Source organism: Eptatretus burgeri, chromosome 5 (genome assembly GCF_056783735.1).
Source record: "Eptatretus burgeri isolate ZD-2024b chromosome 5, Ebu_testis_v1, whole genome shotgun sequence".
Classification (NCBI taxonomy): Eukaryota; Metazoa; Chordata; class Myxini; order Myxiniformes; family Myxinidae; genus Eptatretus; species Eptatretus burgeri.
The window spans coordinates 11,578,526-11,597,347 of record NC_140965.1 but is presented as its reverse complement, the minus strand read 5'-3'; the positions used below and the strand labels follow the sequence as shown (position 1 = coordinate 11,597,347).

General features: G+C 47.9%; 1 protein-coding gene across 2 annotated transcripts in view; it reads left to right on the top strand.

Annotated features, from left to right (window-relative positions):
• Positions 1-18,822, top strand: part of LOC147025848 (USP6 N-terminal-like protein) — a 79,705-nt gene that overhangs the window by 33,782 nt on the left and 27,101 nt on the right. For both annotated transcript variants that reach the window (XM_085880727.1, XM_085880726.1), the window contains 5 exons: positions 7,783-7,868; positions 7,979-8,018; positions 12,496-12,576; positions 15,761-15,868; positions 18,574-18,683. In XM_085880727.1, coding sequence (XP_085736853.1) covers positions 7,783-7,868; positions 7,979-8,018; positions 12,496-12,576; positions 15,761-15,868; positions 18,574-18,683 — 425 coding nt within the window. The remainder of the gene's footprint in view (positions 1-7,782; positions 7,869-7,978; positions 8,019-12,495; positions 12,577-15,760; positions 15,869-18,573; positions 18,684-18,822) is intronic.

Here is an 18,822-nt window from a genome sequence, read left to right as displayed (position 1 = left end):
CATGCCATTAGATTTTGGACTTGGTCCCCCCCCCCACAAAAAAATTGAGAGAAATTATTATTTTTTTTGCATTTGTACATGTTTTGTGATTTCCAACCCCCCCAAAAAGAAATTGTTAGAGAATTTTTTTTTTGCATTTCTACATGTTTTAAGTGATTTCGAACCCCCCCCCAAAAAAAAATTGTTTGAGGAAAAAAAAAATTTTTGCAACTTTTTTTTCAACAAAATTTCGATTTCTTTTTTTTGCATTTCTACATGTTTTAAGTGATTTCTAACCCCCTCCCCCCACCAAAAAAAAATGTTGGAGAAAAGAACTATAACTGTCAGCACTGTTGAGATCATATTTAATGAATAAGATATAAGGTTCACTTGAGTGACCCAGCAGTATTGGCGGCGGAGGTTTTGCACTCCCCCGAGTGCTCCCCCTCTAGTTTCCTTTCTAATGTTTTTATCTACCACACTATTTTTTATACGCCCGATATATGTATATGTATATATGTATATGTATATGTATATGTATATATATATATATATATATATATATATATATATATATATATATATATATATATATATATATATATATATATATATATATATATACACACACACACACACATACATACATATTGTTGCGGTTGAGGAAATTCGCAAACCACCATTCAGGTCCCGTAGGTGAGATATCTCTGTAAGTACATGTGTAGTTAGCCCCAAACCCGTTGTTTAGAGGGAATAAATGTGATTCATTCGGGCTGCGACCCTTTGAGATAGCCGTTTTTCTGTTCTATCTTTATTTTGAACCAACCACGTCTCAACAGCCATCACACAACAACCACCAACCACAACACCGCTTCACAACAACAACAACAACAACAACAACAACAACAACAACAACAATGCCAACAGCCACGATCTTTACCTTCACAACTCACTCCCGCAAACATCGCATCACCGCCATTCCAAACGGCACCATGGCCATAAACCAACACCATAAACCTTCCACCACCTTCACCTCTCTCCTTCTGCGGCCATTCCCGCACCACCTGTGAGCACCGAGCGTCAGGCTGTCCTGGGCTCGTACGGGACGCACGCCGAGCCGCGAGTGCAAAATGCGGCGTTTCCGAGGAGAATTCGGATCAGGAATGCTACACGCCCACTTCTGATCCGTACAATCAGCAAGCGTGGGGCGGTTTGGCCCCGCCTCCAGGCGCGTCTGTGTGGAATCGAGATATGCAAATTCTAGGATCAGGGGATATTCACGCCCATTTTTCTCCGTCCAATGGGTGAGCGTGGCTCCGCCCCCGAGCTCGTTCTGATCCGGAAATTTGCATATGGGTTCTCCTGCCGGCCTATAAAGCGCCGAGCGTGGGGCGAATCTGGGCAAAGTCGGTTTGGGCAGAGTCGGCCTTGGAAGAGCGGAGAGTCGGCCTTGGAAGAGCGGAGAGTGTTTTGGGCAGAGTCAGATTGGAGCGCGGAGTGGAGTCGGGAGGAGAGGGCGTCCCGGTGGTTTTCGGCAGTCGGCTGAGGAGAATTGGGGGAAGAGACCGAGAAGTTCGGGTCCGAGGCAAGAAAGACGGCGGTCGGCGACGAGGTCGCGGTGGAATCGCTCGTCACGGGACCCAAGCAAGCCAGCTCTACTCTTTCCCCAGAGCATCAACAATTTCCCCCCCCTCCCTTTTTCCCCCGCGCTGAGATAGTGCGAAAAGGGAGCCCCGTTCCCACCCCACTCCAAGCAGTGCCAACGAAACCCGCGAAGGAGCACGAAGTCGGGGCACCGCCGCGCTGCCACATTTGCGGCTCATCACAAAGACACGGGTAAGACCCACCCGGTCTCGCGGACCTGACCACTCTTTCAGGTCCCGTGCAAATATTGGCCCACAGGCCCCGTCTGCCCCCTTGTCTTTGAGGGTGGCCTTTTCTTTTGTTTCTGTGTAAATGTGTATGTGTGGCGCCAGTCTGGTGAAGTAAAACTGTTAAGTGTTGCCGTGTGTCGGTCTTATTTGGTAGTATCTCTGCGTCATTGTTTCTTTTGTTACATCTGCTTTTTGTGCGTAATTGTTTTAATTGTATATGTGTGCTTTCCGTGTGCCGTGGAATAAATGTGCATCATGTTGAACTGTTTTCCCGTTTCGCTTCGTCTTTTCTTTAATTGAATCTCCATCTTGCTTCACGTAAAGGGTTGGTAGTGGGCTTAATACGCCCGATAATTAATCGGAACCGTTGAGGCCGACGATAACACCACTCGGTTATCCCGATAGTACGGAACGGATCGCTTAAGCGGCCCGTGTCCGGAGTCGACCTGTGGCGAGGTGCGATCGCCCGGTCTCCCCTCCGCGTGGGTACTTCGGTAGGTCGAGTTTGGCGAACAACCCTATCCCACGCGGGGGGCCGATTGGCACGATCGTGGTGAGGCCGAAAGGCCCACCCGTGACTAGCTCCCGGCGTTAGTCCGAGAGGGTCACGACAGAATTGTCCGTCCGGTGGGCGACGTGCTGCGATTCGAGTTACGTGGCCGTTCGCACGCCGGCGGGCGCGAATTCGCAACACTGGTGTCGGGTCGTGGGACACAAACCCATCCCCCCTCCTCGCAACACTGGTGTCAGGTCGTGGGACACAAACCCATCCCCCTCCTCGCGGCACTGGTGTCGGAGAGCGGGAAAACGGGCTCTCCTGTCTCCAGCTAAATTCACGGGAATCGGCCCAGGGGTGAGAGGAGCGACCCCCGATTCCCTCCAAATTACGAGCGATTTAAATTAACCTGTTACGAGAAATAAGATGGCGTCTCAAGGCGAGCGGGAGCCAGAGGTATTAGAAATGGATTTAGAATGTGTAGAATCCATGGCCCAGGATGAGAACCCCGAGCAGGAAATGTTGGTTGTGCAGGAACACGAACTCCCTCAACTGAACCCAGAGCCCGAAATGGGCGCGGCAGCGGCCGCGGTGTATGACACCTCCCCTCCCCCTCTCCGCCAAAACCCCCCGATCCTTGCCGAATCGGCTCAGCTGAGTGCGCCCGACATGGCCCAGCTATGCGCCGCCATGCTGGCAGGAATCAGTGGGGACATGCACGAAATGAAAACGAAAATGGAAACAAATGCGCAAGGAATGAAGGAAGAAATGAAAGAACTGCGGGGTGAGACGCAGAACATGGGCCGAAGCCTGCAGGCGGGCATGAAGGCAATAACCGGGGAGCTTAAAATGGCGACGCCACGTGTGGGAGCGAACGAGCTGGGAGGGGGTGCAACGGCTGTCAGGCCCGTGGTGGAGGCGGGTGAGGACAAAGTAATTCGGGAGACGTGTTGGGCGAGGGTCGTGACGGAAAAAGTGACGGTGACCGAGAGGGAAAAATTAAATGGGGAGACCAAAACGTGTCAGACGAGACACGAGGTGACGACAAAGGAAATAAAAATAGTGGAGACAAGGGAGGTAAAGGGTGAAGAGGTGACCGAGTTGGCAGAGACACGGAAGATAGAGAGTGAATTGGACGGGGTTAGAGACGCACACACATACACACACACAGAGGTAGTGGAGGACCATGAGGGGGAGCTGGCGGACTGGGTGGAGACCCAGTGCGAGCAGTTGGATAGCCTCCTCCAGGAACGAGGGGAGGGAGTATTCCTTCTTGAGGCGACTCACGACCAGGTGGGTTCGGTCGTGCTTTGCGAGGTCGATGGGAGGAGTGCTGTGGACAGGTGCACGGAAAGCTTGGGGGGTATAGAGGCCCTGGACCCCCTTGTGGGGACACGAATCCCCAGTGTGGTTGTCCCGGTGTGTGTAGTGTCGAGGTGTGTGTTCACGAGTGTGGCGAAATGCGTGCTGCAACGCACGCATAGCGTGGTTGCAAGGGCGTGTGTGAGAGCGACCGGGTGGGTGACAAATACCCCGTGTGTGGATGAGACCCCAGGTGTGAGTGCGCCCCCGTGTGTGGAAGCGACCCCGTGTGTGAGTGGTGTGGTGGCAAGTGTGCCGAAGGGCGTGCTCCCCAGCACGCCGTGTGTGTATGAGACACCGCGGGTGAGTGCCCCCGCGTGTGTGAGTCATATGGTTTGTGTGAGGGAAATGGTATGCGTGAGTGTGAGAGAGACAGCGTGTGCAAGGTCGCTGTGTGTGAGGGAGATGTCGGTCGGCATGTGTGAATATGCAGCCGCGTCTCCCGGTGTGAGTTTGATGGAGTGGTGTATGAGCGTCGTAACACGCAGGTGTGCGTGGGTGGAATGGCGACGAAGACGGTGACAGAGGGACGAAAGCCGAGTGGCGGCTGTAGTTGGATTGGAAACCGTGCCGGGTTCACCCAGCAGCGAGCGCGAGGTCCGTGCTGTGCAACGTACGAGGCCCCACGTGCTCGCTTGCGGGAGTGAAGCCCGGTCCGGAAACGCCAGCGGTGAATGTTGCCGATCCCGCGACAGACAAAGTTTAGGCAGGATTTCGGATTTGGACCGGACGGGTTCTCCACGCGGGCGTGTGTGTGAAGCTCCAACGGGCAAAGCACATGTGTTCGCGTGGGGAACCCCTCGAGACGTGAGGCTTGTGTTTTTTTATGCACCGGGTGACGTCATGGAATCCGGCAGGAGGGTGAATCCCTGCCGGATGGTACCGTCCAAGAGGGACGAGGGACGCGAACAGCTGCCATGACGTCACGCCACAGGTGCGCAGCTGTGAATTGCCGCGCTGGTGCGCAGGTTGCGAGTTGCCGCGCTGGTGTTGCGCATGTGAAAAAAAAAATTAATGAACAAAAGCAAGCCTTGCTTTCGGGTGAACAGGATTCCTGGGCAAGGGGTGGATGATCGCCTTGGCCAGGGCACAGGATGAAACTAGTTAGGGGGAAGGGTTAGCTTAGTTAGACCGGCTCCATGGGGCAGGGGTAAGTCCTCATGGGGCCCGTGGAATGGATTAGGTCGAGGGATTTAGATGAGATTTAGGTTGGCAAATAAAAAGATTTTTAGGACAGTGACAGACTTGTGAATGTGTAGAGGGGATGTAGCTTAGCTACGTAGTGTTAAAAGGAACGTGCTGTAGTTTAAGGGGCGACGTGGGAGCACGAGTTAGTAAGGGGAGGTAGTTAGAAGGATGGCAGAGTTCAGCGATGTGTGAGTTGTGAGAAGTGGAAACGTGTACATGTTGAGTGAGTGAGGCCAGCGGGTCTGTGTGAGTGGAGCGAATGGGGAATGCATGGTGTGATGAGTGATTGGGGGGAGGAGTGACTCCTGCCCAAGGGACCCTGGGGTCAGTGTAGACTGAGTTAGTGGGTTAGTCAAATTAACAAAAATGGAAGTCGTTTTGTTGTTGGTGGGAATGTAGGCTCGATGCCTACAGTCGGCTGAGGAGAATTGGGGGAAGAGACCGAGGAGTTCAGGTCCGAGGAAAGGAAGACTGCGGTCGGCGACGAGGTCGCGGTGGAATCGCTCGTCACGGGACCCAAGCAAGCCAGCTATACTCTTTCCCCAGAGCATCAACAATTCCCCTCCCCCGTTTTCCCCCGCACTGAGATAGTGCGAAAAGGGGGCCCCGTTCCCACCCCACTCCAAGCGGTGCCAACGAAACCCACGAAGAAGCACGAAGTCGGGGCACCGCCGCGCTGCCACATTTGCGGCTCATCACAAAGACATGGGTAAGACCTACCCAGTCTCGCGGACCTGACCACTCTTTCAGGTCCCGCGCAAATATTGGCCCACAGGCCCCGTCTGCCCCCTTGTCTTTGAGGGTGGCCTTTTCTTTTGTTTCTGTGTAAACGTGTGTGTGTGTGGCGCCAGTCTGGTGAAGTAAAACTGTTAAGTGTTGCCGTGTGTCGGTCTTATTCGGTAGTATCTCTGCGTCATTGTTTCTTTTGTTACATCTGCTTTTTGTGCATAATTGTTTTAATTGTATATGTTTGCTTTCCGTGTGCCGTGGAATAAATGTGCATCATGTTGAACTGTTTTCCCGTTTCGCTTCGTCTTTTCTTTAATTGAATCTCCATCTTGCTTCACGTAAAGGGTTGGTAGTGGGCTTAATATGCCCGATAATTAATCGGAACCGTCGAGGCCGACGATAACACCGCTCGGTTATCCCGATAGTACGGAACGGATCGCTTAAGCGGCCCGTGTCCGGAGTCGACCTGCGGCGAGGTGCGATCGCCCGGTCTACCCTCCGCGTGGGTACTTAGGTAGGTCGAGTTTGGCGAACAACCCTATCCCACGCGGGGGGCCGATTGGCACGATCGTGGTGAGGCCGAAAGGCCCACCCGTGACTAGCTCCCTGCGTTAGTCCGAGAGGGTCATGACAGGATTGTCCGTCCGGTGGGCGACGTGCCGCGATTCGAGTTACGTGGCCGCTCGCACGCCGGCGGGCGCGAATTCGCAACAATATATATATATATATATATATATATATATATATATATATATATATATATATATATATATATATATATATATATATATATATATATATATATATATATATACGAAGCGAAACGGGAAAAACAGTTCAACATAAAGCACATTTATTCCGCGGCAAACGGAAAGCACACATATACAATCACAACAATTATGCACCAAAAGCAAATGTAAAAGTAACACGACAATTCTGCACAAAAAGCAAATGCAACAAAAGAGACAATGCAGATCTACTACCGACTGCGCGAGCACACGGCAACACTTACACAGTTTTACTTCACAAAGTACTAAACCACCATTTCGTTTTTTTTGTTTTCTTCCAATTTGGTTTTTTCCTGCCAAAGCTGTATCTCGGAGCCGAGTAGGACTTTCAGAATGAAATTTTCTATCAACAATGGGAATAAAAAGTACGTGGTTTTAACATTTTCATCTTGACCTAATTTTACGGTCATGACCTAACAGACAATTTAACATATTTTAAATGTTGAATGTCAAGGTCATATGGCAGTCCAAAAGAGACAAAATGCCATCAATGGATTGTGAGCCATTGAGAGATGGGGCCAAAGTGATTGCAGGATATTTCAAAAAGTTGTGGCCGGATGATGACAACTCTTGGTGAACGAGTTGGGCAGGTGACAAGAACAAGCCGATTAGATGTTGGTGTAGATCCGGCCTCCAAGTGGGATACAAAACGTAAACTGTTCAGCTGGCGGAGGGATGCACTCACTCTTCGAAGTGCCGTTCTCGTTTGTTCACGAGTCAGTAAGTGACCAATATATTCGTTATGGGTGTCTGTCTGTCTGTCTGTCCCGAGCATAACTCCGTGAATTTTGACCCGATCCTGGTAAAATTAGGGTGGGAGGTTTGTATCATGATCTCGTTGTGTTTTCCTGAAAATGGGCTTGATGCGCCCATTATGGGCGGAGCCACACCCCAAAAAACGTGTTTTTAGGGGGTAGCCAGTTTCAAGTTGCATCTTCTCCGAGGGGTTTGTCGAATCTGGTCGGGGTTTCGGTATTTGGTTAGCCTAATGGCACCTGCATAGCCCCACGGAGCTCGATTTTTTTTTTTTCATTTTCGTCCCAAGGTCAAGGTCACAAGGTCATGAACTAAGAAAATGCCAAAAAAAATCAATAAATTGGGCATCGAGCTCCTCGGGTTTTCAACTGTTTCGAATGCAAGTAGTGCTCTTCGAGTACTACAACTTTCATCATTTACGTTTTTCCCGATTCCCGCCAGTTTGCCCGTGGCGTCCCCTCGAAGGTCAAAAAATAAAAAAGGTGATCCGTGTACATTGCTCGTGAACCCTCGCCCTCTCCAGACTTGTTCTGTTGCTTTTTTTCTTTCACTGGTGTGAACTGCGGTACAGTTTGTTATTCATCGTGTTTGTTGTATTTTGCCGTTTCAGGGCCGTGAGGAAGGAGCAGTGATCGACCCCTGGGAAGACTGTGATTTTCGGCTCTATAAAGTTACTGACCGCTTTGGCTTCCTGCAGTGAGTAATGCGTAGTTGCATAAGCATGCTTTGTTTTGATAACTTTTCTGCAAACCTTGATCCACAAAATGATGTTGGTTAAATATACCTGCTTTGAACTTATCTTTCAGCCAAGAAGAGCTTGCAACACCAAATGCAGAAGAGGAGAGGGTGAGTTGTGTAAAATCGATCTTTGGGTTGCTCTGGACACACTTGTCTGATCCAGGTCTCTACATTTTATTTTGCCATGGTTGATGATGAAGTTGCATCTTTGGCATTGCCATGATTGCCTTGAGATGCTCCGAGGGCCCACCGAGGCGACTTTTTCTCTACGAGCTTGTCAGAGTGGCAATTGCGGTTTGAACTGGATGTGAACAAATGCAGATTAAAACTCAAAACCACGATGAAAACCTCTGTGCGACACTGAACAGCAGCTTCTTCAGAGTTCTATGCTTGGCCCTGCTGTTAAATTTAATTTCCTTGTGACGTTTGTTGCACATTTTGGCTTTTTGACATGTTTTGCAAGGGGGATGGATGGGGTGAGGGAATCCTACTCCCTTTTTTTTTTTTTTTTTTTTTTTTTTTTTACAATTTTTATTACTGACAAATATAACCCGTCGCTTCGCTGACGAATATTAAGGGGGGGGGGAAGAGGTGAGGGACCTAGGAGGGGTGAGGAAGGGGTGAAAAGCGAGGAAGGGGGATGGGAAGAGCGATGCCTTACCAAACGTCACTGTACACTCCGGAAAGGGGGGTTGGAGCGATGAGGAAGGGGGTAAGCATGAGGGGAGGGGGTTCTCTACTGCAGGATTTCGTGAAATGGGGTGTGTTAATACAGCACGCAGAGACTGCCTGAATATGTCCATGGTGGGTGGAGAGGAGAGGGGGTTTTAGAGTAGTTAAGTGGAAGCGACGGCAATGTGGGGAGAAGGGGTGGGAGCGATGAGGAAGGGGGTAAGCATGAGGGGAGGGGATTCTCTACTGCAGGGTTTCGTGAAATGGGGTGTGTTAATACAGCACGCAGAGACTGCCTGAATATGTCCATAGTGGGTGGAGAGGAGAGGGGGTTTTAGAGTAGTTAAGTGGAAGCAACGGCAATGTGAGGGCAAGGGAAGGCAACATGGGGAGAAGGGACGGCAACGTGAGGGGAAGGGACAGCAACGTGAGGGGAAGGGACGGCAACGTGAGGGGAAGGGAAGGCAACGTGAGGGGAAGGGAAGGCAACGTGAGGGGAAGGGAAGGCAACGTGAGGGGGAAGGGAAGGCAACGTGAGGGGGAAGGGAAGGCAACGTGAGGGGGAAGGGAAGGCAACGTGAGGGGGAAGGGAAGGCAACGTGAGGGGAAGGGAAGGCAACGTGAGGGGAAGGGAAGGCAACGTGAGGGGAAGGGAAGGCAATGTGAGGGGAAGGGAAGGCAACGTGAGGGGAAGGGAAGGCAACGTGAGGGGAAGGGAAGGCAACGTGAGGGGAAGGGAAGGCAACATGAGGGGAAGGGAATGTGAGGGCAAGGGAAGGCAATGTGGGGAGAAGGCAAGGACGATAAAACACGGCCAAACAGCAATATTTTCCCAAAACAGGGGGGTGAGTGAGAGGAGTGGGAGGGGGGATTCCACAAGATGTGACGTCCAGTTTAACGTACATCCGAGAGGCAGCACACACATTGATGAATCACGCTGCCTGTGAAACACCGTGATGACAGTTTATAGCTGGGTCGGGATTCAAACCCAGGCTAGACAGCTCAGATCGAGTGCGCGTACCTCTCAGCTATGCTCCTGCGATGTGGCGATTAATTGCTTTGTAACAACTGAAAACATTTTTTACTCATTGTCATCATGGAATTTATTTATTTTGCCTTCCTAACTCCAGAGATGTCCCCACGGAGATTCGCATGGCACTATCGCCATGGAAGCATGTAGAAAAGTCTGAAGAGTGCTCCACGCAAGCACTCCAACAAAATAAAACAGTTGAAGAAACTTTTAAAAAAATGAAACGTTTAATTAATTTTTTTCTATGTATCTCTATATCGAAGTGAAAAGTTGTATAATGAAAGAAGATTGTAAAAAAGAACAAGAGAGAAACATGAAAAAAAATTGCATATTTTCAGCATGCGAGCAATCACCCGAGGGACCGAGGGACCCGAGGGACCTGCCAAACGCAGGCGAGTCGGGCCTGAACTTTCTTCAAGTCAATCAATATATTCAGTGACGGTGCAAATGCTTTTGCCGTGTGTGGCCATGGCTTTGAAACGAACGAACAACCAAGCAACTTGTATGGCGCTCGCCAAGTGCCTCAAGCACTCAACCAAGCACTCCAGGGAAACTGTTGATGAGGAACGGCAGGCTCGGCAAGTGATTAGCGATCGTGATCGGTCATATAAATACCACGCACCCGAAGACTGGACGAATGAACAATTTTTTAATTTTTTTATTTTTAACCATTGGAACTACTGCTGAAGTGAATTAAGAAGTTTAAATTTTGAAATTTAGCTAATATTCAGAGATTCGAGACGAGAGGTTATGGAATGTGCAGGAATGAAATAAAGCCACGAACACTGGCATCTCTGGGTCGTTTATAAGCATTGCAATGTGTTCAGTGATTCGTCGGTATGATGATCACTGATCGGGCATTTAGTGATGTGACTGAGGAAAGTGAAAGAAAAATAAACTGTTGCGGCCTGTTCCAAGTCACGGTATTGTTGAGCAGGCCAAAAACAATGGCAAATTAAGACCCCAGTGAGGGACAGCGAGGCGACCAAGAACACGCTTTGATCCAGGATAATTAAATTAGCCCCTTAATTATCCACAAAAGGGGTGTTTAAATTAACCCAAACACCAAATTTTCACTCATGCACTACCTTTGAGTTCCCTGAATCTGCATGAAAAGTTTGGTGCCACTCAGTTTCATGGTTTTGGAGTTGTGGAGGAGACAGACTGACTGACACACACTGACATTAATTGGTTTAGATCGCAGAACATAGCTCAATGGCTGGCCAGGATTGATGGACGAGGAGCTATATGGAAGCAGAGATCAATATTTATCTCCGCTACGGAAGGTGGACGGAGGTTGAGATTTCACCCGTCTGTTTGTGAACAAAATATCTCAAAAAGTTGTGGATGGATTCGGATTTGGTGGACACGGTGTGTGACTGGGATGAATTGATTCGATTCTGGTGAAGATACAGATTCGATAATTTTTTAAGTGATTCTTCACCATTGAGAGATGGGGCTAAACCAATATATGGTACGATATCTCCAAAAATTTTGGACAGATTTGGACGAAACTTGGTGAACAGTTTGGGGGTGTGACGAGGACTAATTGATTCGATTTTGGTGAAGATCCAAATCCGGATACAATAATTTTTTTTCATTCTCAAAGTGATTCTTCACCATTGAGAGATTGAGCCAAAAACGATATTGAGCACGATATTTCAAAAATGTATCAGGCCCAATATGTTCTGGTGGATCAGGCATTGCGTGGGGAGGTATGCGCTCTTCCGAGTGCCCTTCTACTTTTTTATTTCACCTGGAACGCAATTCCGGGGAGCTTATGGGATGGTGCGTCGTCTGTCCGTCTGTCCGTCCACAAATACTTGCAACTTCTTCTCTGAAACCCCCTCTAATGGGCGGCTACGGAGGTTGCCCCCCAAAATAAGTATTTGCTTTCTTCTCAAACTACACATGCAATTCCGATGAAATTTGCCCACAATCTTCTTCACCCGTGATGTACCAAAGTTTGTTCACAGCATTAAAAAAAATCAGGGTCTGAACTGGTCTACGGAGGGAGTTTACGGGGGGGAGGACGAAGAGATTGGGACCCATACTCTGTGCACAGTGTTGGTGCTGCTTAAGCAGTTTCCTTGGCTATTCGGCACAATCCTTGACGGGTTGCCACTCCGACACAGGATACCAGCAAGCTGGCACTCATTTTGCCGACCTCGGAAGGATGACAGGCCGAGTTAACCCCACCTGGTATGAATTCAACAGCTGAGCGGGATTTGAACTCAGGACCCTGGGATCCAAAGCCCGCCACCCAAACCATTTAGCCAACACCAGGCATTGCTCCCCCAAAATAGGTATTTGCTATGGCATTGGTTCATTGGTACATTTTGCTGATTCCGTCCCACGTTGACTTCTTCCTCGGTATCATCATTCCACCAGGTGAGCACCCAGGGGTATTGCCCCAATTTTTATGTATCATCCTCATGATTGTCTGATTTTGCTGAATGTACAAGAAAAATGTGTTGAGACCCAAGAGAGCAGTGTTGTGGTTATAAACACCGTGTAGCTGCTGTTGTGTGCAGTTGTATCATGAGAAGTACTTGCCCTGGATATTGGCGATTGTGATATTTCAAGCGCCTTCATTAGCCTGAGACTCTTTACAAGGAAAACACGAGTTAGGGTTAGGATTGCAGCACCATCTTTACCTTTGCTCTCCTAAATCTTAAACACAAGATTAGCAGAAAGACATCTGTATGTGGCTCCGTGGGCATACCTTTAATGTGCGACTGATGAACAGGTCTCTTCATTATTGTTGTTATTTTGTCTTTTTAAAATTTTTACCTTCCTGCAGTTAGTGCAGAGTAGTTAATTTGATACGCTTGTTTTTGGCTGCTCAAAATGAACCGTTTGATGTTGCCGCTTATCCCTCAGCATAAGCAAACGGAGATCGAACGAGTGAGCAAATGGGTGAAGATGATTAAAAACTGGGATAAATACAAGAGCAGTGAAAAGGTGAGTGTGAGAAAGAGGATAACGCCATGTTATTTTGATCACCATGAGCATACCTCACCCAATGGGATCACCAAGTCGGATGTAAAATTGAACCATTTATCGATTGTATGGTTGAGATGTGCCAGCAATGCGTTTTATTTAATTTATTTTAACCGGGGTAAATATTTTGCATCGCCTGTAAGGCCCACCTGTGCATCCTCACACCGCTGACTCGTGCAGCCGTTACTTCGCCAGCATGATGTTGCAAATGCCTTGTGGTTTACCACATTTTGAACACCATACATGAATGAAGGAATGTTATGGATGCTCCTTTGCTCATTGCAAAGGTTTTTTTTTTTTATACAAGTTTGAGACTCATTGAAAAATTAGGTGACAGAGGGGTAAAAAGGCACTGTACTGACAGTGGGGCAGTTGGGGCAACAGTTGGACATACTATAAAGGATTTGATGGTGGCGGGCTCCGCACCCCACTCTTGACAGCCAAATGTTGAAGATCCAGCGTCACTTAACAGCACCGCCGTCTCAGGGGTTGTAACGCTGGCTGGTTTGGCACAGGTCTCGGGTCACGTGCCTCAGATCACGATACCAACGTACACCTGGGCCTTACCAGTTGGGAAAATAGACCCCGGCTACAGACTGGTTTTGTCAGAGACCGAGCGAAGTCTGCCAGTCCGTAGCCCGTTTGGTTTTAAATACAAATCGAGCGAATTGTTCCTCAGCGTGGCAGGAATAAACTCAAAGCAGCAACTTTCATATGAATCAGCCAGATTTATTGGGGACACATCGGGGAACACGACACGAGCAAAAACATTCACGACAATGTTATAATCTGTCTATAACCCGCTCTTAACTAGGGAGCTACGGATTACGGGTTTCGAAGGGAACCTTAGCGAGATAAACCTTAGACAACATGCAGACAAGACACTGAGGACTTGGTGATACCTCATCGACGAGAGGAAAAGTGTCAAAGGCACGAATGCAGCTCGTGAGAAACCGATGTCAACGGATTTGAGCACCCAGCTCGAGCATGCAGCGTGGCAAACTGGTGGCAACGCCTCCTTTTGTCGCCCCGGTCACGTACCAGCCTTGGCGCGTTCAGCCCCCGTAAGGTCGACGGCACAAGAGCGAAAGATCCACGGTGTGCTTCAGCTGGCTTTTCACAAGGTCCAGCATACAAATCCAGGCCTGGCCTGCTCACCAGATTAGGCCAAATCGGGGTGTTGGGCTCCGCAGGCAGATCGACGGGATGGAAAAGCGTGTCAAGCCGTGCCGGGAGCAAAGACGGTCAGAGGCTCCGTGGTTGGATTCAGGATGAACCTGGGGACGACCTGCACGCTGGGTCCAGAGCCGAGGAGGAACAGCCGTCAAGTCACTCCTCATCAAGCAGATCGCAGACTCGACACAAGCAGTTTCTCTTGCCTTTCGGGGTGGCCTTTTTCACGAAGCAGATAACAAAGACCCTCATGCAGTTCCTCTTACTTCCAATCGCCCGACTCGACACTCAGGCAGTTTCACCCTTGCCTTCCCGGCGCTCGCTCTGGACACTCCCCCGGGGACCTGTGATTGGTCCATTGCTCAAGATTGCAGTTGCCCTCCACCAATCGGCTGCCGACACGTCTCGCCGACCGACACTCTCAGAGCGCTGGGCAGGGCTAGTTCGGAGAGGGGAAGGAGAACGAAGCAAGGCGCCTCCCGGTACACCACCACTGTACGAACACTGGATAGCCTGCGACACCTCCTGACACACATGTAATGTCCAATTACTGAACAACCTGGCTAAACATGCATTTAAGGAGGGATCTGGGCTAATCCTATATTTAATAACACACAAAGGGCCATTTCCGCAACAATACCACCTAAGCCCTAAGGTAATAAACTAACAGGAAGAGAGGAGGGTTCGGTTTGGTTAGATTGGATTAATGGGGTTTTACGGATCAGTAATATACTACATGATTGGAAATGTTAAGGTGTTTTGTGGAAAAGGCAACAAATTAAATAAGTGTTGTGGTTACCCTGTGAAAGCACACTCGTGCAGACAGCAGAATACATACGTGGCACTCGGCAAAGTGCTTGAATGTCAACATTGCTTTGAGGAGAGCTTTGTTGAGGCTAAGATGTCTCGATAACCTGACAGCGACACAGTATTTCTATTTGAAAGAGAAACGAACTGGGAGAAGGAATTGTTGTGGGACATGCTGATCCGGACCAATGGTCAAGCCTTTGAACAGATTCGGAATGCTGACCTTTTGTCGCCTGGCTTCGGATTGACCTTGTGTTCAATACAATACAAGGCGAGCACTGAGCCACTCGACAGGAGGAGGGACTGCGATGTGAACCAGAGGCGAGCTCCAGCGGAGTGCTTGGCACTTTGAGAGGCAGTATACAGTCCAGTTCGTTTTGTGAAAGTGAGCCGTGAACATTAAGGCTCGGGCTGCGACGGCTGCAGGTGCACTACGACAGAGTGTGCACGTTGACCACAGCCGAGTCGAACGCGTTGCATCTTTGCGGATGCGGGTCAATTCAGCCAGCTGACCAGTAGAGCTCACGAGCAACCATTGCAATTCTTCTGGTGTCACAGAGCCGAGATAAGTTGCCGACCTATGATTTACGAGAATCCAAAACTGCACTGAAACGTGTGTGTAACTTTGGGGGAATTTTAAAAGCATTGAACGTGGCATGTATTGCTGTGGGGAGTTTTAAAATCATTCAGTGTTTCTTTTAAATCATTGTGATGGAATCTTGTTGAAAGGTAGACAGTCTGTATTAATAAATTTAACATGAAATATTTTTCTGTTTCGTGTCGTACACTGGTTTTACCTGTGGACCAACAGACGGAATACTTAATGGTGATCTTTTTAACTTTTTGTCGCATTCCCCTCCTGGTAATTGGTGCACTCGCATCAGTGCACGGAGGCAGCGCGTAACGGGGTAGAATTGATCACTGGAAAGGATTGGAGCTGGGTGTGGGGTGACATGAAATTGATGGTGCACCGCCTCCAATTGATGATTGCTCAAAGTAGCATGCGCGCAATTCATAAAGATTGCCTACCCCCCAACCCATCGCTCTCCCTGCTCATTCTGCATCTTGTAGTTATTCCATCACATGAGAAAACAACATATCCTCCATATTCAAGTTTGTTGTGTGCCCATTTATAATGCATGCACACTGTCCTTCACTCTTGCAGATGGCACGCAGGGTTTATAAGGGCATTCCTTTGCAGCTCAGGGGTCAGATTTGGGCTCTCTTGCTCGACCTGTCATCACCAAAGGAAAAATATCCCGGTCTTTATGAGGTATGCACGCATGCAGCACCACATTTACCTTTATTATCCCACGCACGCGAAGCGAAAAGCCGGGTTAAGCAATTGGTTCATGTCCGTCCGTCTTTTCAGCTTATGATCGTCCGTGTATGACCGAGGAACAACTTCTTTAAATTGAATGTTCTATTTTGAGCACGGATCGAAACATGAATAGGAAGACCAGTATTTTGATTTCTTTCTATATTGGGAACAGGGAGGGGTGGTGATGATCTTTCGGTCTGGTTCATAAATAAATGGTTGATCTCGATTAAAGTCACCACCATAGGCAACCCCTGAAAAAGCTATCTACCCACCGCACCCCCCCCCAACCCATAAATGGTGGGCCCCATTAATAGTTTACCAATACATACTGAATGGGATAAAATCAAGGAATTCTACACTTGAGTGGCATTTCCAATCCAGAGTGCTTTCCAGGATTTTGTTGTGAACTTCATCAAACACCAATACACATCTTCCTCCAAGCGTGTCCTTCGTTCCACCACATCGCAAACTTGTGTCCTCTTTAACTCGCTGTATTACCGGCGAGTTATACCAGTACCATCGTCATGTCCACAAGTGCACTTGCCGCATGAACCACCTCACTTGATGCCGCTACAATTGGAGTTTAAGAAGACCACGATGGCAGTGAGGTAGTCACCAAAAAGATCAGCATCGGTCGATGGAACTTGTCACCGATCGAGACCAGATAATTCCGAAGAGAGCAAATTGCAAATTATCTCAGCGGATGTTGCAAATCTGGCTTTCATTGCAAATGATATGGCATGACCTTTGGAACTCTAATTTGCATCCCACATCTTGTTCTTATCCATAGGATTTGGATGGAATTGTTTAGATGTTCTCTGAAACCTGAGGAATACTGCCTCGCTTCTTTCGTGGTATCCAGTGTTGATATGTTGTCGAAGAGTGCAGGTTGCCTGTCAGCTCTATATTTTTGAGCTGTTTTTATTTTTTGTCTCTGATGAACCCTAAAAGCCGAATCACATGTCCAAGACCGACGATTAAAGTGCCGAGCCTGCATTGCAAACTTATCCACAGCGAATGACTTTGGAAGTATTTCTTGTGTCATGCAGCAATTGGCATGCGTTGCCGTCGTAGCCCGGCCTCGTGCTTGCCGAATTGCAGATTCGTTTCTACGAAAGGCAGGAAAGATCGGTTTGACATACGTGCACTTGTCTCTGAACTGTCTATCCTGAGTTTGAATCACCACCCAGATATAAACCGTCGTCCTGGTATTTTATGTACAGGGAGAGGCATCGATGTTTGTGCTGTCCATCTGAAGGACGTTAAGCTGGAAGACACGTCTGCCAGCACTGGTCGTCTGCCAGCACTGGTCGTGGGTCGACATTAAAGATCCCATGGTGTCTTTCACGTAGAGTAGGTGAGTTCATATAGTGGCACCCTGAACAAATGCCAAATTCCTGCTCAAATCACCTTCAGTCATACATAAAGGCCTGGCCATATTTACTGTTCATACAAAACGAGTCAAAAAATTCCCCATCTAATCCCACAGGCTGTTAAAGGCGTATTATGAGATTCCTTTCCACAATACTAAGGTGTCCTGCAATTATCGAAAAACAACATTGGGATCAGTTGTGCATAGCCTCAGTTCAGTAACTGCCCTCTGATAGGTGATCATAGTCTCAGTATTTTGCAAATGCAAAAGTATTTTCATTACCCTGCGCACACAAAGTGAAAAGCAGGGTGAAGCATTTGGTTTACTTCTGTCTGTCTGTCCAGATGGACGAATGGACACAGACGAACGTCAGTTTATGAACGAGGAACAACTTTTTTTTTTCAATTGAATGTTATATTTTGAAGATGAACACAAATCGGAAAACGAACCTGAAGTTTAGCAGTACTCTGGCTACAAATTTGTCCCGATTACGCATGCGCAAAGAGGAGTGAGATGAAATGTTTTTTTATTTTTTATTTTTAAACTCTGTCTGCCTGTCTGGAAGTCAAACAAGATTGAAAATCATTCCAAACAGGAAACCTATGCTTTAAGGACGTTACAAAGGACACAAACAACAAGCATGAAGAACTAATGCAACGTGTTAGATAGGGTAATGTAAAAGACACCGCAACAACAACGCTAAACTTCCAGAATTTTTATTTTTAATACGATCTGTAAAATTATTTTATTTCAATTGAATTATATCGTGAGATATTGCGTGACTAAGGTGTTCTATGAACTCTCTCGTTCTATCAGTATTTATTTACATGTTTTCCAATGAAATATGTCGAAATATTCAACCAGCAAAGCAGTAATTTGAGATCCAATCGTATAGCCACTAATTGTTTTTGTCTTTTTTTTATTTAGGTATTAACTCTGGCTCCATTAACACTACAGATGATGTTGTCCTTTTTTTTTTTTTATTCCTGCATCTTATTGTTCCATCTGCTGTTGCTTTCGCTGTCCGAACTGCATTGGCCATGGTCGTGCAGTTTGAAGTTTTTTTGAGTGGTGTAAGCACTTGTGCTTGTTTGCCTTTTGTGTGACCGTCGTTTTATTTGTCTGTTTTTCTGTTCACTTTCTGAGTCTGACTGAATGGACTGACCTGCTTTTGTCAGGCATCCTATGTCTGTCTGTCTACATTTTGCTTGCTGTTAACTCTAATGATTGACCCAGTTTATTCCTTTTGCCCCACGCATCTCCACACTTTCTTTTCTTGGAGCAGGAGATGAAGCTACGTGCACGGTGCTCGTCGCCGGACGTGCGGCAGATCGACCTGGACGTGAACAGGACGTTCCGTGACCACATTATGTTCCGAGACCGTTTCGGTGTAAAGTGAGATTTTCTTTTCTTCTGATGCAGTTAATTCATAAACATCCATCACTGTTGTATTGCAATGGAAAAACATGACGGACTATTTAACAATGCAGAGCCTCACCGGGGTAGCCTATATAGATTGCAGTAGATATGAGAA